At 36.7% G+C, this 27458-nt stretch overlaps 1 protein-coding gene and 1 long non-coding RNA gene across 5 annotated transcripts in view; one reads left to right on the top strand and one right to left on the bottom strand.

The window, feature by feature from the left end:
- Positions 1 to 427: 427 nt before the first annotated feature.
- LOC311087067 (GTPase IMAP family member 8-like) overlaps positions 428 to 27458 on the bottom strand; it is a 43773-nt gene continuing 16742 nt past the window's right edge. The window contains exons 6-7 of the mRNA XM_084120317.1: positions 12765 to 13451; positions 428 to 5181 (exon numbers count right to left, since the gene is read on the bottom strand). Of these exons, the coding sequence (XP_083976443.1) occupies positions 3164 to 5181; positions 12765 to 13451 (2705 nt within the window). The 3' untranslated portion in view covers positions 428 to 3163. The remainder of the gene's footprint in view (positions 5182 to 12764; positions 13452 to 27458) is intronic.
- Positions 7175 to 10938, top strand: LOC311087578. 4 transcript variants are annotated; one of them, XR_014607305.1, is made up of 6 exons: positions 7175 to 7628; positions 7732 to 7805; positions 7902 to 7968; positions 8610 to 8690; positions 8934 to 9043; positions 10555 to 10938. It is a non-coding gene; the product is annotated as an uncharacterized lncRNA (long non-coding RNA). The 4 variants fall into 4 exon arrangements; XR_014607306.1 differs by having other exon boundaries at positions 7902 to 7981; XR_014607307.1 differs by having other exon boundaries at positions 7175 to 7805.

Below are 27458 nucleotides of genomic sequence, written 5' to 3'. Positions count from 1 at the left end.
AATACTTCACTCGGGTGTAGAAACTAACTAAAATAATCGAAAGTGGGTCACAATAAACGTTAAAATCAGTCTTGTGTGTCGAGGCTTCGAAACAATCTGACACCCGTCTTCACGTTGACCCCTAGTGGTCAGAACAGTGTAAATGCAACAAAACAAAACAAACATGCATAACAACACCTTTTACAAATCTATTGCAACATTTTTGACTGAAAGTAAAATCTTTCAAATGCAATTATCTAATCATTATCAAGTGTCTACGTTCTTTTGTCAGGTTTTTGTTTGTTCTATGGATTGTTCAGCTAAACAATCTACAAATATATAAACTGATCAGAGATCAGGTAAAACCCACAGACACTTGTTCATTTGTTCTCAGTGACTCTTCATGATTCATGGGTTGACAGAGATCATTGCCCCCAGCGGTAAACCATTGAAATTTTATTTTTTTATTACATTGAGTAAACAAACAAACAAACAAAGAAACAAATATATAAAGAAACAGTGACAAACTTAAAAGTTAAATAAAAATGTGAAAATTCTTTTAGCTAAATTTAGTATTCATAAATGCCAATTTGAAGGAAAAATTGTTTTTGAATATTATGTGAATTTGAATATTTATAATATTCAACTATTCTTAGATCAGAAATTCAACAATACCAAAAAACAATATTAAAAAAATAAGAAATCTGCAAAGTGTGTTTAAATGTTTAGCAGATTAAGTAATATTCCTTATGATAAGATTTGTCATAAGAGAAAAAACAAATAACACATTTTTAAAGCACAGTTGAAAGCTGGGCATGATATGAGCCTTAATAAAGGAACAGTAATCTGACCAAAAACAAACTGAATGAGGACAACTCCAAAAAGGATAAAATGTTTCATCATGTAGACCACAAAAATGTACAAAATGAATCAATATCACAATTAAATCTGTTCACAAGATACTAATTAAAAAGGAAATATTTATAAATGAGTTTAAGCGACATTTCTTTGATTTTGTTTGATTAAATATTTATGAGGAAGATTCCAGATTTTATTCCACATCAGACTATCAACGCAACCATTTCAAAATGATATGATAGCAGGTCTGGAGACAATATCCCTTTGAAACAAAGCCTGTACACGACGATTATTATTTTTAATATAGGAAAGAAAGAAACAGATACGGCCTACTTCAGTATCAGCAGGATCCAACGAATATGGAGAGAGCGGAGGACAGGTGTTTTTAAGAAGCATTTTTAGACCAGAGGGAACAGCATCCAGAACCACAGCAAAATATTTAGGAGTAACTGGAATATATATTTTAAAATAAATTGAGAATAGATCAACATAAGTTCTTCATGGTTATACAGTTGTCTAACAAAAATGATATCATTACAAAATCAATTCATAAGAAATAAAAGACTTAGATTCATACATAATGTGCTTATTATTCCAGATAACACACCGGATTGGAGAGAAGTTGTGTTTATAAATGTAATTCCAATAAAGAAGCATCTGGCCTCGCCTCCTTTATTTCGTGTTCCCAGAGGAGGGGTTTATGGAAATGTTAGGGTTGGTGATGTCACTAATCCGGGAGGAATGTCGTGTAGTCCCTACCAGCCGTTTGTTGTAGTCCTTAAAAATTGATTCTTTAAAAGAAAATATCTCCCTTTGTATTGAACTTTGAGCGTTGTAACTTTGCAGTTTATGCTCAAACAGCAACATTACACACTAACTAAAGTTAACAAAGTGAAATCATAATCAACCACCCCATTAATTCAAGAAACTAATATAGAGGCTAAAAAAAAAAATTAAGAAGGGAAATTGGTCGACAATTTATCTGAAATTAGTGTCTTTTTTTTTTGGTTTGGGAATTAAGATAATTAGGCCTTTAGGTGGGAGTTTACCATTTTCAATAAGAAAATATTTCAAAGAAAAGGAGCAAGTTCTTCTGAAAAGGTTTTATATTCGGAATTCTGAGGTTTAAGCATTCACACCAAGGGGATTTATTAAACTTGAGCTCTTTAATAGCTTGAAGGAGTTTATACATATAAAACTATCGCAATGTTGTTTTTGATCTACAATTATAGATTTCAAATTAGTAAGACTATAAAAACAGAGGAATCATTTTCATTAAACCCTGATTTGTAAAGAGTGCTAAAAAAAAGTCGAACAGTAATCTGCAATGTCCGCTGAGTCGTGTGTTAACGTCCATTAATATTCAAATGGAAAATTGTATTTGTTTTTGTATGGAATTTTTCTAATAGAAAGAAATATGCAGAATTCTGTTCACCCTTTTCCAACCATATCTGTCTAGGTCTAATGACCCCCTCTGCCCTCCTTATATAAATATCATCTAATTGGCTTTAAAGTGTGAGTAACTCAAGATATTCATTATCTGAAAAAAATGATTTATCAGTAAAAGCCATAATTTTAGAAATGATCGTCTAATCTTTTAGTCTTTTAGCTTTAAATAATAAACTTCATAATTTTCTAAGAAATTTAGAAGCTTCACATTTAAATAACTCCCAATTAATGCAATAAAGTTTCCAATAAGAGTTATGATAGTTGGAGGAAAGAGAGGAATGTAAAGAAATATTGATAGACACTGCCTTACGATATGTTAATGGCGAGGGAAGGATATTAACAGAAATATCTTCTTTATGTAAACTGCACAAAGTTTCACCAGTAGTCAATACGAGACATAACGGTACATGCCTTATTATTCCATGTGAAAGAACTAATTCCAGGGAATTTCTCTCAGCAAATGTCTATTACTCCAAATTTCTGCCTAAAGGCCTTCAGTGTGGAGTTAAGAGTTTACACTGCGAGGTGGCCACCGGTCAGGAAGAGTTGTTTAAAGTGATATTAAAATCTCCTCCTTTTATAATAAGTGAATTTGGGAATTTAGATAAACAATGTGTAAAAAAAATCTCTAAATTGTTGATTAAAGCATAATTTTCAGGTTTAGAATCGTACCCATAAAAATGTATAATTGATGATGTTTATCCATTGTAAACGTATAAATCTATATCCATTACTGTGCTAAAATTTCCAGAGAGTTGTCATGATATAAATATATATTGGCTGTGATCATGAATCCACACTCATCCACAGCTTCATCATGAAAATGCCTTTGTTATGAATAAGCGACCTAATTATTATTTGAGCTGTCATGTGAAAATCACATTACGACACAATTTGATTTATTTGATTCCTTCCAAAGATTTTCAACTTCTTCTTGTAGCTTTTTTAGTTCATCTCCTTTCGCAGCTTGTAGGCGTTGATGAAGATTTCCAACTTTGTGTTCCTTAGTTAGGAATTCATAGAATTGTGTTATTAGCCCTTTCTGGAGCCCCAGGATTTGACAGATTTTTTCCAGAATTTCATGTTGTTTCTGATGTTCTTCCAGCTTATTTTGGAGCTCTTCTTTGCTCCCTTTTAAATTATTTGTTTCTTCTGCTTGTTTTCTGGCTTCATCTTCATGGTTCTTCTTCATGACTTTTATATCCTCTTCATGTTTATTTTTCATTTCATCTCTCTCTTTCTCTTCTCTTTCTTTTCTCTCAGTTTCTCTTCTATTGAACGCTTCTTTATGTTCTCGTTTCAGATCTTCAATCCTTTTCTCCCATCTCTTTCTCTCTTCTTCTTGTCTCTGAATCTCTTCTCGTTTTTTTTTCTCCCACTCCCCTTTTCTCTCTCGTTCCAGTTGCTCATAATGTCTTTCCATTTCAGTTTTCTTGTTATTATATTCTCTCTCTTTTTCTTCTCTCTCTCTTCTCTGTTTCTCTCTCTCCTCCTCTATCTTCTTTCTTTCATCTTCTCGCTCTTTTTTAAAATTGGTTTTCATTTTCTCCTGTTCTTTGTGTTTTTCTCTCAGTTGTTCCTCGTGTCTCTCTTTTCTCTTTTTTTCTTCTTCCTCTCGTTTTCTCATCTGTTGTTTCTTTTCATCCTCCCATTCTTTCTGCTTTCGTTTAATTTCCTCTTTAGTCTCTTTTCTTTCATTTTCAGCTGCCTTTATTTTTCTCTCCCATTCGTGTCTTTCTTTCTCTTCTTGTTCAATCCTTTTTTTCTCCTCAGAATCCCTCTTTTTTGTTTCCTCCTCTTGTTTTTTTTTTAACTGTGCTATAATACGTTCTTGTTCGTGTTTCATCTTTTCTTGATCTTGTCTGTATTTCTCTTCTCTCTTTCTATCTTCTTCTTCTCTGTCCTTTCTCTGTTTTTCATACAGTGATCTCTGATATTCAATCTCTCTCTTCATCTCTTCCATATTTTGATGATATTCAGCTCTTCGCTCTTTTTCCTCTTCTGATCGTTTTTGGTTTTCAATCTCTCTTTTCCTCTGTTCTGTTTTCTCTTTCTCTTCAAACTCTCTTTTGAGTTTTTCCTCTTTCTCTCTGAATTGATTCTCCATTTTCATTTTCTCCTCATCTGCTCTTTGTTTCTCTTCCTTGACCCTCTTCGTCATGATTTTCATGTCCATCTCATATTTAGTTTGTAATTCTTCTCTCTGAGTCTGCATTTCTCTCTCTCTCTCTTTCATTATTTCCTCCATCCTCTTTTTAATGGACATCTCTGCCTCCTCAAACATGCTGTTAGTGAAGTATCGACCCTCATTAGTTTTCTTCACTTCTTCTATCATGCTCAACAGTTGAGTAACTTGAGTTTTGTCTTGGTTTTCTCTGTTATTGAAAGCCAGGAATCTGTTTCCACAATCTCTGATTATCTTCTTCAGTTCAGCAGAGTTACTTCTCTTCACATAATCCTCTATAGATTCATTCCCAAGTTCGTCTCCTCTAGTGAACAGAACGATGCTGAACTGAGCAGATTTATGACCAAAGATCTTCTTTATCAGATCTACAGTGTCTGATTCCTCCTTGGTGAATCTTAACAAACTCAACACAATGACAAACACATGAGGTCCAGGTGACGACATTGAAACACATTTCACTATTTCTTCCACCACGTGTTCATTTGACAGTGTCGTGTCAAAGAGTCCTGGAGTATCAACAACAGTTACTGATCGACCATCAACTTCACCAACTCCCTTCTCACAAACAGTCGTCACTGAATCAGTGTTTAATTTGCTCTGAAACTCTTCTCTTCCCAGAATAGTGTTTCCTGTTGCACTCTTTCCATTTCCTGTCCTCCCGATCAGCACAATCCTCAGACACTCCAGATCATCTGGTTGAATCTCAACACCTAGAAAATCCAGTAAGAATGCATTTGTTAATGTCACGCACTAGGTGTGGTCGTTTTCAACCCGTATCTACACAAAATCATACACCAAATGTCACTGATTGTCTTTGTGGATTTTCACTGGAATAGACTGAAGTCAAAGAGGGGTTTTTGCTTTTAAAAAACGCTAGCGCATTTTGCTTGATTTTTTTCACATAGCAGCAAAATAGATTTAAAATACTCCGTCATTTATGGTCATACAGACTTAAGAAATATGAAAAAATAAACTGTTAAATGTCTACTTTTTGTCCACTTACAAGCGAAAAAAAAACATTGTGTTTTTGTAAAATAAAGAAAATAAACAGGGTGTGCTTTCTGCCTATCCGTCTTGGTGAACTTTTTTTTTTTTGGAGCACGTCTCTAAACTTAAACAAAACTCAGCGAATACTATTCACCCAGGCATGAGCAATATATCTTTATAATCATTCAAGTGTGTACTTTTAAATTATCTAATTCAAAACTAAATCAAATATTCTATCTACAGGCTTTCCTGTAGCTCAAACAGTAGAGCGTTGGCGCTAGCAACGCCAAGGTCATGGGTTCGATTCCCAGGGAAAGCAAGAACTGATAAAATGTAAAATGTGTACCTTGAATGCAATGTAAGTCGCTTTGGATAAAAGCGTCTGCCAAATGCATAAATGTAAATGTAAATGTAAATATTCAATCAAAAGAAAGAGATGTCAGTCACTCTCATTTCAGCTTACTAAGTTTAATGTGATCCCGCCCACGGAGAGCGCGCGCTATTCAAATGCAAATGACTGAGGCAATCCATGCAAACTGTGAACGCCCCCATATCAGCTCGAGGAAACACATCAAGTTTCATCAGATCATTGTACTTGTTTACACCGTCTCGCGGCGCTGTGAGGAATAATACTATCGTAATAATTATAATGGAAAATGTACCTCAGATGTGCTGGTATTTCGAGGAGCAACGGATCAAGCTGAGCTGAGGAATACTATAGTAATTTTTTACATTCTAAGGTGAATCGCGTTTCTGTGTGTGAATGAATGAACCCCAGAGATGTGCGCTGTGATGCACCACAACTCCCAAAAAGACGGTTTAAATTTGAATCTTGTTTCTGTGTGTGAATGAATGATCCGCTTTTAGCAAACTACAGTGAGGAAAATAAGTATTTGAACACCCTGCTATTTTGCAAGTTCTCCCACTTAGAAATCATGGAGGGGTCTGAAATTGTCATCGTAGGTGCATATCCACTGTGAGAGACATAATCTAAAAAAAAAAATCCAGAAATCACAATGTATGATTTTTTAACTATTTATTTGTATGATACAGCTGCAAATAAGTATTAAAAACTTTCATTTTTAGTTTTTTCAGTAACCATGCATAAACATTATTTTCTCAAAAATACAAACATGAAATGTTGCTCACATATTATGGTAGCCCTGTTTGTACTAAATAGAGTGTAATTACACCTTTGCCATTAATATGTTTATAAGCAACTGGAAAAAGCACAAATGTCAGGGCATGTCAGAACATCTCAAGGAACACCTGTTCTCTATAACACCTTAGACCCCAGAGGTTTAACAGAGGCTTAGATGTTGATGATTTGTTGAAATGAATAGTTTGGTTTGATGTCACCCTTATGGTAATCAGCGTTTGCTTTAGTTGGTCAGTTTGACTCTTGAAGTATTAATGTTAGATTTTTTCTGATTGCTGTAACTGTTTGTTATGGCAAGAACAGTAAGAGAAGATGTGATCAGATGATGTTAGCTACGACGACGATCATGATATAATCATCATGTAGTGCTCTGATCAGCTGATCTCTTCTAGACCGTCATGTATGATGTTAATTTTATATACTTGATCATAGTAATGTTTCTATAACATGACATTCAATGGTGTCTTAATAAGAAAACAAACAATGAATTAGTGATGGGCAAATTAAGCTTTGGTGAAGCACTGAACCACTGAGAAGAATTGTTTTGAAAATGCACAGCAAAATCTCCAGTGTTGAAATCCTGGTGTTAAGGACTCTTAGAGTAAAGAGTTAAATTTCTGGTGTTGAATTTCAAGGGATTAACACTGCTAGTGTAAACCGCACCCTCTGGCTGGTGTAAATATGTAGAGTTACTAAATTTACACCGAGAGAGTGTTATTAGTTACATCCGGGACATTTACGCGCTGGGCGCGACGAAACAACCTGAAACTTTTTTCACAGACGCCATTTTCTTTGACTCGCGATGCAAGGCATACGAGGAGGGAAAACGCAGATATGAAGTGTTTTATCGCATTTATATATGCATTTTATACAATTTTATTACATTATATTGTTTTATTACAATATTTATGTGCTGTGAACGGCTAAATCGTTCTCAGAAAGGCATTTTCGTTGACGCGCGATGCGGAGCAGACCAGGATGAGGTTGCTTTTAAATAGAGAAACGACGAAAGTAAGTGTTTTATCTAATTTACAATATGTATTTTATAACATATTGATTTATAGAGAAATTTAAATGCTCTGCGTGTTTAAACGAGCCGAAACCTTTCTCAAAGGCGACATCTTTGACTCAATACGGAGCTGACGACGAGAAGGTTTGCTTGTAACGTCAACAGGGAAAACACCCAAAGTAAGTGTTTTTAACCTAATTTACAACATGTATTTCATGGCATTATAATGTTTTATAACGATATTTATGTGATGTGCGCCTAAACCTTTCTCACAGACTAACGTTATGCCCTGCATCTTCTTTGACTCGTGACGCAGTTCAGACGCGGAGTTTGCTTTTAACGGTGAAAACACAGAGTAAGTGTTTTAACTCATTTACAATACGTATTTTATAATGTTATTTTGTTTTATGACAATATTTGTGATGTGCAAATATCATAATGTATTTATCCTCAAACTATCTTTTACTTTCATTTTATCTGAAAAACAAACTTTCTTAGAATGTGTAAGTAATTCTTTAAGATTATGTTTATGAAAATGTATTTATCAGATTCAATTTTGGTTGATATTTGAATATGTTTTCATGTTTAAATTAGGGCTGTCAAAAGATTAATCACGATTAATCCATCCAAAATAAAAGTTTGTGTTTACATAATATATGTGTGTGTACTGTGTATAATAATTTTGTATATATCAATACACACACATGCTTGTATTTATATTTAAGAAAAATATGTAATTTATATATAAAAAAATTATATTTATATATAATATAAATTAGATATAAATATATACAGTATATGTATGCAAATATTTCTTAAATATATACATGCATGTGTGTGTATTTATGTATACAAAATTATTATACACAGTACACACACATATATTATGTAAACACAACATTTTATTTTGGATGGATTAATCGCGATTAATCTTTTGACAGCCCTAGTTTAAATGTATTGATTGTGTTATTTGTGTTTGTTAGGAGCATTTCCATGCTGCACCAAGTGGCTAAGGCTAACCAGGCTTGGTCTTTAAAGGCTGTAACGTTACAGACTAGAACCTGGTGAGGGTCAGATTTTACAGATAACATATGAGATAATCATGTGCATACACATTAAAAAAAAATTATAGCTTTGTTGCTAATTGGTATAACTAGATTTTTTGTGTTTCATAACAGTCATTTTGAATTTGTCCAGTCAAATTACTTTACAAAAGTTACTTTTCCTTTTCCTTAAATAAAATTAGTTTTCAAACCAATTGTTTTCATGATTTGACAGGTAGATGTTTTCCTGGTTTTTAATTTTAGACTCAATTGATTGGGAAATCTCTGCCCATCACCTGCCTCCGACATCACAAAGCCACAAGAAGGGAACGAAGATTCTTCCGTCAGCTGACTATTTAGAGAGATTTCTTAAGGTGCGTGTCTAAATTTATTCCTAAAGGGTTAGTTCACCTACAAATGGAAATTATGTCATTACTTACCCTCATCTCGTTCCAAACATGCAAGACTTTATTTCATCTTCACAACACAAATGAGGATATTTTTAATGAAATCTGAGAGTTTCCCGTCCCTCCATTGACAGTCCACGCAAATACCACGTTCAAGCCCCAGAAAGGTGTAAAGGTACATCATTAAAGTACTCCATGCGACTCCAGTGGTTTAACATACATTTTATTAAACTACGCAAGTGCTGTGTTTGCAGCAACAAAACATTTACCACTTAATTTATAAAATATTAATTTCCAACATGCGTTGTTAAGTGAGCGTGCATCGAAGATTAATAATTTGTAAATGAAGTTGAGTTTTTGTTGTTGTTGTTTTTTCGTGCAAACAAAGCACTTTTGTTGCTTCATAAAATTTTTTGAAGTTAAACCACCTGAGTCACATGGATTACTTATGATTTCCTTTATACCTTTCTGTGGCTTTGGAAGTGATAGTTGAATAGGCTGTCGATGAAGGGACAAAAAAATCTCTTAGATTTTATAAAAAATATCTTAAAGGGATAGTTCTGCCAAAAATGATATTTAACCCATGATTTACTCGCCCTCAATCCGTTCGAGATGCATATGTCAATCTTTTATCAGACAAACACATTTTCAGTTATTTTAGAAAATGTCTTCGATCTTTCAGTGGTTATAATGTGAAGCAATGGGGTCCAACTCCTTTAAGTCCAAAAATGTGCATGCATCCTTCACAAAAGTAATCCAACCGGCTCCAGGGGGATAAATGAAGGCCTTCTGAGGGTAATCCGTGCGGTTTTGTCGTAAAAATATACATATTAACTGGCTGCGCTGTCACGTTCGTTTTATGTCACAACGCTTCCTACGCTACGTCCTACGTCATACGCCAGCATCCATCTCCGTGAACGCGCGTCGACCGTTGCCGGAAGCCAGTTATTTTTGTTTATAAAGTTTTAAATATGTATATTTTTACGACAAAACTGCACGGATTACCCTCAGAAGGCCTTCGTTTATCCCCCTGGAGCCGGATGGATTACTTCTGTGAAGGATGCATGCACATTTTTGGACTTGAAGCAGTGGACCCTATTGCTTCACATTATAACCACTGAAAGATCTAAGACATTTTCTAAAATAACTGAAAATGTGTTCGTCTGAAAAAAGATCGACATATGCATCTCGAACGGCTTGAGGGTGAGTAAATCATGGCTTAAATATCATTTTTGGCTGAACTATCCCTTTAAGTGTTCCGAAGATGAGCAAAACTCTTACTGGTTTGGAACAACATAAGGGTAAATAATGACAGAATTTACATTTTTGGATGAATTAAGTCTTTAATTTACTTGGAAATCAGTAAATTCAAGTCTTAATCTAACCAAAATAGTTTATTGTTTGAGTCACCTTGCTGTATTTATAAAACACAAATAGTATTAATTGTAAATGGTCTGGTTTTGTGTTGTCTACTCTAGGGAACCAGCACTCCAGGATTTTGAGAAAGTTGGATCTGCACAGCCTTTCCTGCTCTGTGAAACAACTAGGCTATGCACTGAACTTTACTGTTAGCAACTGGACACAACTGATCCACTCATATCCTGCAACTGTTTTTCATCTGTTGAATGTTGTTGCTGTACTGTTGCAAAGTCGAAGGTATTGACTCAACTTCACTGACACAGGACTTACATTCACTGACATGTACAGGACTTGAAGTATTACAGAGATACAGACCATTTGATGAGTAGCTTTCACATAATTCTGATGACAGAAATGCCTATATTTTGCCTTCATTTATTTTAAAAGTTAACATATGATGTAAAGGGACTTGTTCGTTAATAAAAACTAGTTTGTTAAAACAACTGTTTGCATTTTGCCTTTATTTTTAACTTTACAATGAACCGAATTCTAACTTTCTGGATTGTTTTGATGTGCATTCAATGTTATCAATAGGTTAAATGCTTTGCTTTTATTTCTGAAAAGATTCCTTTTGTCAAAAAGCACATCTCATAAATACAAACTCAATTTGAGTCAAATTTAACACTCCTGAAATGTATATATGACTCCCTCCATTTTGGAGTTAAAATAACACTTTTGAAAGTGTGAAATATGCACATTACTCACGGAGTACATTTTAAACACTGTAAGAGTTCAAATGTACTCCATGAGTAATGTATATATTTCACACTTTCAAAAGTGTTATTTTAACTCCAAAATGGAGGGAGTCATATATACATTTCAGGAGTGTTAAATTTGACTCAAATTGAGTTAAATGTACACTGGCTTTTTTGCTGACATGGATTTTTTGCTGTGTACCTTAATAAAGTGTGTTTGTGACATTTTCTGCCATTTGTCTTTAGTAGGATTGGAAGCAGCTCTAGAGGTAGCCTATTGGTATTGACACTCAATAATGTTATTGCTGAACAGTATTTTAACACTTAATGTTGTTGTATTCACACTACACTGGTGTTGGTGTAAAAATAAAAATATTACTCAATAACACTGTAATTTAACACTAACACTAGTGTGGTGTAAAAACAACAATGTTAAGTGTTGAATAGTGCTAACTTTTAACAATATACAGTGTTGAATTAACAGAAAATTAGTGTTAAAAAATTAACACTTTCAAAAGTGTAAATGTAACACTGTGTAGTGTGGACACATATAGACACTTTGCTGGTGTTAAATTTGACACTGTAGGTGTTGATTTAACACTGGGGATTTTGCTGTGTGGGTTCATTACTCAAAGCTTCAGTAACAGCGACCTCGCCTGGAGAAGTGCCAAGGCTGCATCTAAATTATCCCGGCTAGATAGTGGACACAGCAGCTCGATGCTATGCGGTGAAGTGCCTATTCATGGATGAAGTATTTCCATGGTACTTCAGTTCAGCAGAACACACCAAGCACCTTCAGAGATATTTAAATAGAGATGTCTCTCTTTATTAAAACTTATTAAACAGACAGTTTAGTAAGTGTACAGACAGTCGTTCGTGGCTCGTGTTTTCAAGATGCCTGCTGCCTGTAAATGCATAATGTACTGTCTTTATAAAGTATCTTCTTATTAAACTGTCTGTACACTTACAAAGTCCTCAATGCTTCGTTTTGCATGTAGGGAACCTCATTATGCTACCGTGTTAGTGTGAGGCTATTTTGAGCCTTGTTAGTGGTATTAACTAGCGATTTACTTTTACACTGTGCCCCATATACTAGTGTTATGAGCTAATCTGTTTCTAGAACTCTTCACATTCGATTTTCATGAAAACGCATCCCAGGGAACGATCGACTCGGTAACCATGTGTTAATTACCCCTATAGGTTCATTTTTCACTGGAATTGTCCTTTAAGCAAACACAAATAAAAAATTTCTCCTTCAGTGATTCTGCTTGTTATCATCAGGTGTCTTCAATAATGGCCAATCATCACTCAATTAATCACTTAATTATCTCATTAACTTTAACACAGCTTCAGTGTTACTTATAACACTCTTAGTGTGGACTCATATAAACACTGAGCAGTGTTAATTTAACACTGGGGATTTTGCTGTGATGACTGAATTTTGTTAGAAAGAAATGTTCTACATCCTTATGAAGATGCATAAGATAATTTACACACACACACACACACACACACACACACACACACACACACACACACACACACACACACACACACACACACACGAAACTCACCTTCTGTCTCTTTCTTCTGCTTTAATTCTTTAATTTCATTCTCCATTCTCTTCAGACTTTCTTCATATTTCTTCTCAGTTTCATGTCTGACTCTATTCTCTCGAGCTTTCACATACATCTGAAGTGAATATGGTGCAATCTTCATTTTATCCATATAATCCAGTAGTTCTATGATCTGTCTCGAGTTTTCTGGTTCATTTAACCCAATCACTCTGTACTGATCCCCATAGAGGCTGATTAAATTCTGAGATTCTGGATTGGATTGTATGGATTCATTCACATGTTCTTCAACAGAGAGACTTGACCCAAAAATTTGAATGAAGTGATCTCTGGAGTCAAATATCTTCTGGATCGTCTCTATTTCTGCTTTCTCTTGATTAGTAAGTGGAGAATTAGGAACGATGAGGAGGAAAAAATGAACTCCAGGATCACAGAGAGACACACAGTGGAGAGTCTCACGCATCACTTCCTCCTCTGAGAGCTGATTGAGAGCTGGAAGCTCCACCAGACTGATCACACGTCCATGAAGCTTCAAGTCTTTCTTCACACAAAGTTCACTGCTTGCTCTCTGATGTGATTGTTGTATCTTTTTCCCTTGTAAAAGTTTTGACACAGAAACTTTAAGTGATTCATCACTTCCACACAACACCAGGTTCAGCTTCTCTTTTCCAGAAAAATTCACTGACGCTGAAAAAAATATTAAAAGCCATTTCAAGTTTTGGTTCTGTACATTTCCTTAAACACACATATTTGTACATGTATATCAAGTAAAGGTACTGTATCCCTATATGTAAAGTAAGGTATACAGTACAGATGCAGGCAGGGTCTCATTTCACATTCAAGGACTTGCTGGATGTACATCATCCCACATATTTCAAAAGAAAATAATTGGATGCAAAATATAAAGAGTTGCTGGAATCACCATACTTTAATACATAAAGTAATACATCCTTTTCATTTAACTTTTGACCCGCAACAGTAGAATAACAACAAACTATTTAATTTTTTTTTTTTTTTTTTTTTGATTTTAGTTTAGATTAGTTTATTTGTATTGCACATTTTAAAACATTGTGAGTTGGCCAAAGTGCATTCCATTAAAAACAATATTCCAACAGCATAAATAGCCAAATATACAAAAAGGATTAAACAGCTTGACCAAGATTTTTACACCTTTTACATGACACTATTTATTTTCATTGCCATAGGTTAAAACAACAACAACAACAACAACAACAACAACAACAACAACAAAAATAGTTTCAATATATAAAGTTCTCGTCTTTGGGTTGCTGTTCCCCTACTGACCAGCAGGGGGTGCTCTCCTAGAGTCTTCTATGCCATGCTCCCTCCAGGCCTACAGATGGCACTTATATTACGAGCACTGTTCTCTCCACTCCTGCAGATGACCCCAACGTCCCTAAAGGTGAGCATACACTGTGTGATGTCTGTGTGATGTCAGCAAGGTACCTACTCTCACTGAACGAGTAGATCGCATGCGATGTAAAGCCAAAGCTCAGGATTTATGTGCTCAAACTATACGGTCCGAACGTCAAGCTGCGACTTGACTGCTCACACTATACGTGTGAAATATGCGCGAATCAGCACGATAAACCCTTGTGCCAGGTTGCGCCTATGGACGATATAATGTGTCCAGAGATAGGCTATTGTCAAAACAAGCATCAGCTATCAATATCAAGATGATTTAGCATTTCCAATTTATGTATTAAATTATTATTTGTATTATTGTTATTATTACTATTATTACTAGGGAAGGCCTAGTCTATTTTTATTATTAAAGTGATAGGCTATTATAATTAAATTGCCACGCAGTAATTTCATAGCCAATCACCGCATAACCAACGTGCTGTGAGGTTAATAAAATATTACATAGAAGCTTACTCCTCCTCATTAAAAATTGTCTAAAACATTTAGGTTGATTACAATGAATTATATGCATATAATTAATTATTAACAGTCTATAATATGTCCGAACACTGCAATAATTCATCAATGAATTAGGCGAGTGCGCATGCGTCACGCCTGAGCGCATTGTTTGTGTTTGGAGCTCCATCGAATTGATTCATAATCCTTGATTTTCTTCTTTACACTCATTTACAAACATTCGACACTATAGGTCATAAAATACTCCGAAATCGACTACAAAATTACACTGGTGTTCAGGGACAGGCATTAAACTGGTTTAGATCGTACTTATCAGACCGTTACCATTTTGTCTGTTTAAATGGGGAAAAATCAAAGATAATGTCAGTAAACTATGGAGTGCCGCAGGGATTTGTGTTAGGCCCTCTGCTATTCTCAATATATATGCTGCCACTTGGAAATAGTATAAGAAAACATGGAATTAGTTTCCACTGCTATGCTGATGACACTCAAATATTTATTTCATCAAGACCAGATGGAAACGCCAAATTATCTAAATTGACAGAGTGTGTTAAAGATATAAAATACTGGATGTGTAATATTCTGCTATTAAATTCAAGGCAAGGCAAGGCAAGGTAAGTTTATTTATATAGCACATTTCATACACAATGGCAATTCAAAGTGCTTTACATAGAAGAAATTAAAATAATAAAAAGAAATAAGAATAATTAAAACAGTTTAGAAAAATAAAAAATAAAATACAGTACAGATAGTCGGACGAGCATTGGCACAGTGCTCATTCAGTAAATGCATAGCTAAACAGAAGTGTTTTGAGTCTGGATTTGAAAGTGACTACTGTAGGAGCACATCTGATCTCCTCTGGAAGCTGGTTCCAGCTGTGGCTGGCATAATAGCTAAAAGCAGACTCGCCATGCTTTGAGTGAACCCTTGGTATTTCTAGCTGATATGATCCTAGTGATCTGAGTGATCTGTTGGGTTTATATTCAGTGAGCATATCTGCAATGTATTGAGGTCCAAGGCCATTGAATGATTTATATACTAGTAATAATACTTTAAAATCAATCCTAAATTTAACTGGGAGCCAGTGTAAAGACCTGAGGACTGGTGTGATGTGTTCATATTTTCTGGTTCTGCTCAGAATCCTGGCGGCAGCGTTCTGTATGAGCTGCAACTGTCTTATGGTCTTTTTGGGAAGGCCAGTGAGGAGTCCATTACAATAATCCACCCTGCTGGTGATGAAAGCATGCACAAGTTTCTCTAAGTCTTGTCTGGAAACAAAGCATCTAATTCTTGCAATATTTTTCAGATGATAGTATGCTGATTTAGTTATTGCTTTGACATGACTACTGAAACTAAGGTCTGACTCTAGTGTCACACCAAGATTCCTGACTTGATTTTTAGTTGTTTGACCCCTAGAGTGAAGGTATGCGTTCACCTTCAGAACTTCATCTTTGTTTCCAAACGCAATGACTTCAGTTTTGTCTTTGTTTAACTGAAGAAAGTTTTGACACATCCAACCGTTGACTTCATCATTGCATTGGCACAGGGAGTCAATGGGGCTGTAATCGTTAGGCGATAGGGATAAGTAGAGCTGTGTGTCGTCTGCATAGCTGTGGTAAGCAATTTGGTTCTTTCTCATTATTTGGCTCATTGGGAGCATATACAGGTTGAACAGGAGTGGCGCAAGAATTGAGCCTTGAGGGACTCCGCATGTCATGGATGTCCACTCAGACTTATGATCTCCTATACTCACATAATAACCTCTCCCATCTAAGTATGACCTGAACCATTTTAGGACTATCCCAGAAAGCCCCACCCAGTTTTCCAGCCTGTCAAGAAGTATGTTATGATCGACAGTGTCAAATGCAGCACTGAGGTCGAGTAGGACCAGCACTGATAATTTGCCTGAATCAGTATTTAAGCGAATATCGTTTATTATCTTTATGAGCGCTGTCTCTGTGCTGTGGTGCGGTCGGAAACCAGATTGAAAATTGTCAAAGTATCCATTCGAGCATAGGAATTTGTTCAGCTGATTGAAGACAACTTTTTCAATGATCTTGCCTATGAAAGGAAGATTTGAGATCGGTCTATAGTTGCTTAATATGGTCTTATCCAGATTGCTCTTTTTCAGGAGGGGCTTGACAACTGCAGTTTTCAGGGAGTTTGGAAAACTCCCAGAGAGAAGTGAGGCATTTACCACTTCTAGAAGATCTGCTTCTAAACTGTTTAACACACTTTTGAAAAATGATGTGGGAAGTGCACTGTTAGACCTTACCGGGTTTTTTTACAGTAAAATACTGGCAACACTGTTGCCAGTAAAATACTGTTAATTGTACAGTTCTTTACTGTAATTTAGTTTGTTTCTGTAAAAATGCACTAAATTATAGTTAACTAATTACACTTGCAGAAACCGACTGCCTTAAATTGACCAACTGTCATTTAAATGTATTAACTAAAATTTATAATGCATTAATAATGTGAGCAAAGTATTACTGTGAACTTCTTTCATTTGAGACCACTAAAAAACTATTGTACATAAAAAGATTTTCACTGGATCAGCAACTACACAGTCACCGTCTGTTAAATAAAGCAACATGCAGCGTATCATCAATGTTTGTAGATCTTCTCCTGGACTGAAGCACAGGCTCTACTCTTCAGCACAATGGTGACCCAAAAAATTAATTTTACAGTAAACTACTGGCAACAGTGTTGCCAGTATAAACCTGTTTTATAACTTACAGTTTATTACTGTTAAAATACATTTTGTGGGTGTGTCTTTTTTATCTTACACAGTTAACCCTTTCAACCCCTCAGGGAAATCCACACTACGAGTAAAAAGTAGCGATGCAGTGAGATAATTAAGGGAGTATGTAAGTGATTGTAAGCAGAATCACTGAAGAAAAGAGAAACACAAGAACAGAAAATAGAGGAACACAATAACTACGACTGACTTCCAGCCATTACACATTATTACACTTTTTATTAACCAGTATGACTTTATTTCTGTCATACAGAAGTTGTTATTGAGATGTTTAATTGAAAATGTTTGGTTTGAAGTTACCGTTATAGAGATCAGTGCTTGCTTTAGTTGGGATGCTGATGCTAAAACGTTACTTTTTCTTTTGCTGCTTGAGCTGTGTTTTTGCAAGTCACACTTGCGCACACACAGTTTATGAATGACTGCAGTTATAATGATTATGATGACAAAATCATCATATTGCCTGTTCATTCACTAAGGAATTCATTCTCACTTATTCAGAGTTTAATCCTCAATCAAAAGTGTTGCATTAGCACCACTGTGAAAACGCAGCAATAAGATACAATGACTCTTTTTTTTTAACACATGATGCATAGCCAGAGAAACAGAGCTACACTGTATTTTAGAAACACTGAGATATCACAATTTAGCACATGAATCTCAACAATGGTGGCAATATTTCTTTATTATTATTATTATTATTCATGCAGCAGTGCATGCTGGGAGTTTTATATTATCCTGGAACCCAGCATGCATTGCGACATGAAACTTTTCACCATTGTTGAGATTCATACGCTGATTGTTGATATCTGTGTGGGTCTCAGTCAAGCAGGAGTAAAATAAAATTGAATGCACTATATGATTACAATATTCTTCAGAAGACCTGATTACAGAAATATTGATTTCATTTTGTAGATTCACAGATATATGCTAAATATGAGATAACTATAATTTCAATGACTATATACAGGAAAAATCTGAAAATCAGGCATGTCCAGGATGATTGTGACATCATCATCACAAAAAAAAAAAAAAAACACCTGATCATCTTCCTCTTGACTTTTTCGTGCCATAACAAATGTTTTTTATAAACTCACCGTTACAGCAGTCAGAGGGAGATGAATGGTAAGAAGTCCAGGGACAAGAGACCAACTAAAGCAAATACTAATCTCAATCATGGTGACAACAAATTGTATTAATAACTAAATCTCTGTTAATTCTCAACAAGAACTTTTGTACATGTATGAAAGAAATAATCGTAAACTGGTTTGTAAACTGGTTTCACACTCAGTGTGGCTGGAAGTCAGTTGTAGTTTTTGTGTTTCTCTTTTTTCTGTTCTTTTTTCTCTGTCCTTCAGTGATTCTGCTTATCAGGTGTTCATCAGTGTCTCAATTCACTCACTTCTTTTCATTCAAGTGGACTATATTAGTGAACTAATGTAGAGAATAGTGAATGAGGGTATAGGGTGTGATTGGGAAAACAGCCTCTGAGTGTCGACTTTGAGCACTGTTAATTCACAGTATATTCCTGTAGGCTACTTTTATTTTCTACGGTATATTACTGTTTTAATGGAAAATGGTATAATATTGTCAGAATTTTACAGCAAGGGTTAACAGTGTGTGTCAAGAGCGCAGGTTGATGTTTTAAGGTGCTGTACTGTTTCTTCCAAAATTTTGCCATCAATTTCTTTGAAATCAGACATAGTAACTACTTTCTCAGGCGGTTTGATCTGTCTAACCCCAGGGCAACTCAAGGATGTGCTGATCACCTTTCTGATATTACTGATTTTCTCAGAGAAGAAAGAAGCAAACTCACTGCACTTGTTGTCTGAGAGCATTTCACTGGGAATCTGGCTTGGGGGGTTTGTCAGTCTCTCTACAGTAGCAAAAAGAGTGCGTGTGTTGTTTAAATTACTGTTTATAATATTTGAGAAGAAAGTCTGTCTAGCTTTGCCTAGTTCCCTATTAAAAGCATGAAGGCTGTCTTTGTAGATGTTATAATGGACTACAAGTTTTGTCTTCCGCCACATGCGCTCTGCTTTTCTGCATTGTCTTTTCATATTTTGCACTGCTGTTGAGTTTCTCCAAGGTGCTTTTTGTCTGCCACTCTTCTTCCTGACTTTAACAGGAGCAATATCATCAATTACACTTTTAACTTTTGAGTTAAAAGAATCAAGGAGAAGATCAACAGAGTCTGCAGATATGCTTGGTGTTAAAGATATGGCCTTCATAAATAGTACACTAGTGTTCTCATTTAAGCATCTCTTCTTGACAGACACAGATCTAGCTTCAGTGGCAGGAGAGATCAATATATCAAAGAAAATACAGAAATGATCAGACAGTGCTACATCCTTAATAACAATCGATGAAATGTTTAGACCCTTACTGATGAGTAAATCTAGAGTGTGTCCACGATTGTGTGTGGGTCCATGCACATGCTGAGTCAGGTCAAAAGTTTTTAAAACACTTTTGATTTCTTTAGCCATGTTTTTTTCTGCACTATCGATGTGGATGTTAAAATCTCCAGCAATGGCAAAACAGTCAAACTCTGATGTAATTGTTGATAATAGTTCTGTAAAATCCTCAGCAAAGGCTGGAGAGTATTTTGGAGGCCTGTAAATAATGATAAGTAAAATGCGTGGAGCACCTTTTAACACAATACCCAGATATTCGAAAGACCAGTAATTCCCAAGTGATATTTGCTTACATTGATAGATATCTTTAAAAAGAGCAGCTAGACCCCCACCTCTCTTAACAGCTCTGCAGACACTCATAAAAGTAAAGTTAGGAGGGGCTGCTTCATTTAGGACTGTTGCACTGCAGCTGTCTTCAAGCCAGGTTTCAGTTAGAAGCATAAAATCCAGGTTGTTTGTGGTTATTAAGTCGTTGACTAGAAGTGATCTATTTTTAAGTGAGCGAATGTTTAAAAGTGCTAACTTAACAGACTTACTTTTCTCCACAGCAATATTAGTTTGACGTGTAATAGGCATCAGATTAGTTAGGTTTGCTGTACGGCTATTGAAGGCCTTAGACTTTCTATCTTGTAATAAAACCGCAATAGAGGAAGATACAGGCACACTGGGTTCCCGTTTGTTTTGTAAACATTTGAGAAAGTTACTGTTATCAAAACGGGGACCCGACACATATCACTGAGAGCTGGTATCAGTTGTTTTTGGTTCACCTCGAGCAGATGGAGGAGGGTGTGGGCCCTGGCGTTGTGGCAGAGGCCGAAGAGCTCTCACAGGAGGGGGAGGGCGAGCTGGGCCCGCAGGCTTTGGTGCGGGTGGTTGCGGTGCCTGTCTTTTTTTGGTTGGTATCTGGGGGCTTGCAGCAAAGGAGTGGGATAGTCTGGTTCCAGCATACACCAGTTCTTCCATTTTCTGTGAGAAACACAAAAGTGGCGAAGCTGGAGAGAGGGTTAACGTGTCTGGTGAGAGGGGCTGTTGCTCTGGTGTTATAGGAGGTTGTGATATGCTGTCCTGGCTTCCCTGGCTGTTTTCCAGGAAGTCGTCCTTGGGTGGTGAATCTTCAAGCAGTTCTGATATGTTTGTCTGTGGTGAGTTCTGTGGGCAGGGCTCAGCTGAGATTGTGTCCGTGAGCAGAGGTTGTTGTGGCGGAGTGGTGTTATCATTGTCCTTGTGTGATATGTCAACCGCATGTCCATTTTGCTGCTGAAGTGAAGTCCCGTGGTCATTCATACTGTGTCCAGGTGAGTGTGTGCCGTTCAGATTGAGTTGATTGGCACAAACTTGATGATTGATGGAGAAGTAGATGTTGTCCTTTAACACTCTTGAACCAAGTTTGTTTGGGTGATGGCCATCCCGATGAAAAAGTTGTCTCTGACTCCAGAAAAGATTGAAATTGTCAATGAAGTTCACTCCTTTTATATTGCAGGTTTTTTGCAGCCATGTATTAAGCCCAAGTAACCGTGAAAACCTGTTTGTTCCTCTTGCTGGGAGAGGTCCACTGATGAATGTTTGGACTTTCAGTCTTTTAAGTGTTTCAAAAATTTCATTGAAATCCTTCTTAAGGAGTTCTGACTGCTCTTTATGAATATCATTCTTCCCCACATGTATGATGAGTCGATTTGCAGTCTTATGTTTCATCAGAATGTTCTGAAGTTCCCTGTTTACATCAGAAGTTGTTGCTTGTGGAAGGCAGCATGTAGTTGTATCCCTGCTGCTAATGTTTCTGATTATGGAGTCTCCCACTATCAGAGTCCTGGGCTCGGCTGCGCTCTGAGCTGAGTGCCGCTGTCTGCTCGACCTTGAGCGCCAGTTAGCATCAGTGTTAGCTACTGGCCCATTCAGTCTGTGTTTGATCACATTCATCACATTTGGGGATTCCTCATTTACATTCATTAGCACTTCAAATCTGTTCTCAAGATGTATAGGCGGTGGTAGGAGGCCAGTGTTTGCAATCCTTGTCAGAGCTGTATCTGGGGTAGAGGATGCTACTGTGGCAATATGTGTTGCTCGTGACAATCTGATGTCTCGAGTGCCTTTTGGTCTCGCACCCTGTTTGTGCCATCGATTAGTAAGTCGATCGGCTTGTTTCTCTACCTGTCGAGGAGCAGTAGTTTCATGGGACTCACCGGTATGCTGAGGGTGTCCATGACGAAGCTCTGTTGTGTGCTCCGTCTGGTTTGGTGGTCCCGTTAGTAACTTTGTTTCAAGAACTGCAATCCTTTGTAAAAGTCTGTGGCAGTTAGTGCAGCAAGTAGATTCCAGAAGAGGCATTTTCTCTTATCCTTGTAGGCAGTTTTGTTTTCCTTTCCCGGGAATGTAAGCTGGTCGGGTAAAAGAATTCTCCGTTTTTGTAGTAATCCAAACTTTGTCGTATGAGCACTGTGCTGATTTGCTGAAGTTAAAATTAGTTGATAAAAAGAAATAAAATAAAGGAAATAAAATATAAAAAAAATAGGAGATAAAATGTAAAAATGTAAAAGCGATAGAGCAAAGCGCGGAGCAGTAAGCAAGAGCGTCCGAACAGTAGCTGAGCAGGAAGTAGATAAAACAGATTTTATTTTATAAATTTTATAATTATTTTATAACAGATTTTATACTTATTGGTCCAAAAAACTGCCCACAAAACCTCTTACAATACAACTTTAATTTAGAAGGATGTCCTGTTACTTTATCCTCTACAGTAAAAGACCTGGGTGTTATACTAGACCACAACTTGGCCTAACATATTTCATATGTTAAAATAACAGCCTTTTTCCACCTTAGAAACATTGCTAAGCTACGTAACATGCTATCTGTTTCTGATGCAGAAAAGTTATTCATGCATTCATGACCTCGAGACTAGATTACTGTAATGCTTTATTAGCTGGTTGTCCTGCGTCCTCAATAAACAAGCTACAGTTAGTCCAAAATGCAGCTGCTAGAGTTCTTACTAGGTTGTCGAATGCCCATGCGTCGCGTTTGAACGCGTTGTTGTCTTTGGAGCTCCATTGATTTGATTTATAATTCTTGATTTTACTTTTTAAACTTACAACAAACATTTTCTACTTTTCCTCACTGAGAAGTACTACTGCTCAAACCTCATAGTTACAACGCGGACTGTTGAGCAGACGTGTCTCAAGCCTATTAGTGATCCAACGCTGGATACTCTTATAGGTTACTCCCGGGGATCACGGCTGAACTCTGATTTACACGCATCTTCTCAACACTCACTTACAAAATTTTTTCGCCTATCGTGCGTCTACTCTATACCCGTACCACTAAAAAGACGGATTATATCTAAGACGTTAGTCAGAAATTAGTATTAATATTGATAGCATCACTGGTAGTGTCGTTGCTAACTTACTGTCCATCTGTTAAAATGGCGAATATATCAGATGTAAGTAGTCTACCTTTTGGTGCAGGCGAGGACACATTTGAGCTGCACGCGGTACAGTCTGAGCTGGAAGCTGTTGAGAAACAGATCCACGACCTTTTAGTGAGACAAGCCGAGCTAATAGACCGGCGGTTAGCTCTTGAAACATCACGCGCCGATGCACACAAATCAGTGATTAACGTTACTAACCCGCTGACTACGACCTCGTCTACTCCGTGCGTTTCTCAACATCTGTCCCGAGCGCCAAAGTCGCGATCAGCCATGGTCTCGTTCACTCCGGCTCCAACACGCCACCACGAAGCCTGGATATTTCCGCAGCGGAAGATGCGAGTCATGTCTAGACCAAGACTCTCTCCGACCCTCCCGGTTTTCGAGTTATCCACACAAAACCGCTTCTCCCCTCTTCGCGAAACAGAACGCGATGCTGTGATCATCGGTGATTCCATCGTTCGACACGTACAAGCTACATTAGGTAAAAGTAAGGTGCATAGTCACTGCTTTCCTGGTGCTCGTGTTTCTGAAATCGCTGCTCACGTTCCCGAGATTCTGAACGATAACGAGCACGTCGGAACTGTGGTCCTGCATGCGGGAGTGAACGACATCAGGCTGCGCCAGACGGAAGTTCTGAAGAAAGACTTCAGGAATCTGATCGATACGGTACGCAGCACATCGCCTGATATAACGATCATTGTGTCAGGACCGCTTCCCACGTACCGTCTAGGACATGACAAGTTTAGCAGATTATTCGCACTAAATGAATGGTTAACGTCATGGTGCAATGAGCAGAAACTGCTCTTTGTAAATAATTGGAATCTGTTTTGGGAGCGTCCTAGGCTTTTCCGTGCTGATGGCTTACACCCAAGCAAATTCGGAGCGGATCTTCTGTCGGATAACATCTCCAAAATGTTAAATACCTTTTGACTAGTAACCAAAAGTCCAAATCATAGTCTCTGCTGCACCAAATTAACTGATATAAATACTAGTGTAGAACATTGCATAGAAATTGTGTCTATTCCTCGTTTAGTGCGATCAAATAATAAATCTACTGCAGGATCTAGGAAAAATTTAGTTGTTATTAAAACAGAAAATGTTGCTATTAGTAAACAAAAATTCAAAGAAATTGATGCCAAAATTTTGGAAGAAACCGTTCAGCACCTTAAAACATCAACCTGTGCTCTTGACACACTTCCCACATCATTTTTCAAAAGTGTGTTAAACAGTTTAGAGGCAGATCTTCTAAAAGTGGTAAATGCTTCACTTCTCTCTGGGAGTTTTCCAAACTCCCTGAAAACTGCAGTTGTCAAGCCCCTCCTGAAAAAGAACAATCTGGATAAGACCATATTAAGCAACTATAGGCCGATCTCAAATCTTCCTTTCATAGGCAAGATCATTGAAAAAGTTGTCTTCAACCAGCTGAACAAATTCTTATGCTCGAGTGGACATCCATGACATGCGGAGTCCCTCAAGGCTCAATTCTTGCACCACTCCTGTTCAACCTGTATATGCTCCCAATGAGCCAAATAATGAGAAAGAACCAAATCTCTTACCACAGCTATGCTGACGACACACAGCTCTACTTAGCCCTATCGCCTAATGATTACAGCCCCATTGACTCCCTGTGCCAATGCATTGATGAAGTCAACAGTTGGATGCGTCAAAACTTTCTTCAGTTAAACAAAGACAAAACTGAAGTCATTGCATTTGGAAACAAAGATGAAAATCTCAAGGTGAACGCATACCTTCACTCTAGGGGTCAAACAACTAAACATCAAGTCAGGAATCTTGGTGTGACACTAGAGTCAGACAGTAGTCATATCAAAGCAATAACTAAATCAGCATACTATCATCTGAAAAATATTGCAAGAATTAGATGCTTTGTTTCCAGACAAGACTTAGAGAAACTTGTGCATGCTTTCATCACCAGCAGGGTGGATTATTGTAATGGACTCCTCACTGGCCTTCCCAAAAAGACCATAAGACATTTGCAGCTCATACAGAACGCTGCCGCCAGGATTCTGAGCAGAACCAGAAAATATGAACATATCACACCAGTCCTCAGGTCTTTACACTGGCTCCCAGTTAAATTTAGGATTGATTTTAAAGTATTATTACTGGTATATAAATCATTCAATGGCCTAGGACCTCAATACATTGCAGATATGCTCACTGAATATAAACCCGACAGATCACTCAGATCATTAGGATCATATCAGCTAGAAATACCAAGGGTTCACTCTAAGCATGGTGAGTCTGCTTTTAGCTACTATGCCAGCCACAGCTGGAACCAGCTTCCAGAGGAGATCAGATGTGCTCCTACAGTAGTCACATTCAAATCCAGACTCAAAACACATCTGTTTAACTATGCATTTACTGAATGAGCACTGTGCCAATGTTCGTCCGACTGTTTGTACTGTACTGTATTTTTATTTTTCTAAACTGTTTTAATTATTCTTTTTTCTTTTTATTATTTTAATTTCTTCTATGTAAAGCACTTTGAATTGCCACTGTGTATGAAATGTGCTATAAATAAACTTGCCTTGCCTTGCCTTGCCTAAACAAAAACAATTTCTAAAGCTGGGTCTTCTAAACATTAGATCACTCACACCTAAGGCAGTTATTGTAAATGAAATAGTCACAGATAATAGCATCGATGTACTTTGCCTTACTGAAACCTGGCTTAAACCAAATGATTATTTCGGTTTAAATGAGTCTACTCCATCAGGATACTCCTATAAGCACGAGCCCCGTCTGATTGGTCGTGGCGGCGTTATTGCAACAATCTATAGAGATTTTCTTAGTGTTACTCAGAAAACGGGTTATAAGTTTATTTCATTTGAAGTACTTGTACTAAATGTTACGCTCTTAGATGATAGAAAAACATCCCTATTATCTCTAGCCTTGGCTACCGTATATAGACCGCCTGGGCCTTACGCTGATTTCCTAAAAGAGTTTGCAGATTTTCTCTCAGATCTATTGGTCAATGTCTATAAAGTATTAATTGTTGGAGATTTTAACATACACGTAGATAATCAAAATGATTTTTATTTAACACCGTGGCTAGACTAACAAATAAACAAGCGTCACCTGAACAAAATATCCGTTACAGTTTAGTAGTAATGATTTCATGAATTTTTTCACTGAGAAAATAGAAAACATCAGATCCACAATTGTAAACGTTCAATCCTCAATCGCGCCTTATAATTCAGCCTCGATTATCACCCGCAAGAACAATTACAGTGCTTTACAACTATAGAACAAATAGAGTTAACCCTCTGGGCTCCGAAAACGGGCGAAAACTTGAACGTTTCGAATTGTTTATTTTTTTTTGCTTCATCGGATGGGGGTGAAACTTTGTGACTTTTGTTTTATTACCTATATGAACACACAAAAAAATCAAGGAGATGATTCTGATATGTTAAAGGGTCATAAAAAAAAAAGTCACACTTAGCTTCCTCCCGCCCGAAAACGGGCGACATAGGAAATGAATGGGAAATACGAAAAAATAGGAAAACTCAGAGAAACTTTTGGTGGTACAAGCTACAGATCAGCCACTGTGCTGATAAAAAGTGTACAGCAATGAAGGGGTGACACTCAAACATCAAGAGTGCAAAAAAGACACCCTCCCCCCCACACACACACACCCGCACACACAAACACACACACACACACACACACACACACACACACACACACACACACACACACACAGAGAGAAATGAACTGGTAAGACTGAAACAGCAAATTTTGCCCCAAACTATATAAAAATTATATAATCATAATAACTCCAAAACTATAGCAAGGAGAGTCAAAAGGTAGGTATCGTTTGAAAGAACTCTTTTTAAATTTTTTGAAAATATAAATTACATTACATTTGGACATTGTCCTGCCAAGAAACGGCGGATAAAAGACAATATATATATATATATATATATATATATATATATATATATATATATATATATATATATATATATATATATAATTTTTATTATGATTTTGCATATCTTTCTTATTTGTCATGGAATAACTCAGGAAGGAAATAAGGTAGGAGGAAAATTCTTTTTTAGTGAAGTCCCCCTACATGTTAGCTGCATCTGGATACAATTTTTATAATTTTTGGATAAAGGAATCAAAAATTACAGCATTTTGAAAAGAGATAGCCTTTTTGTACAGTCTTTGACACCCCCTCATGG

Source organism: Abramis brama (assembly GCF_963993115.1).
Source record: "Abramis brama genome assembly, chromosome: 1".
Lineage (NCBI taxonomy): Eukaryota > Metazoa > Chordata > Actinopteri > Cypriniformes > Leuciscidae > Abramis > Abramis brama.
This window is presented reverse-complemented; position numbering and strand designations above follow the sequence as displayed.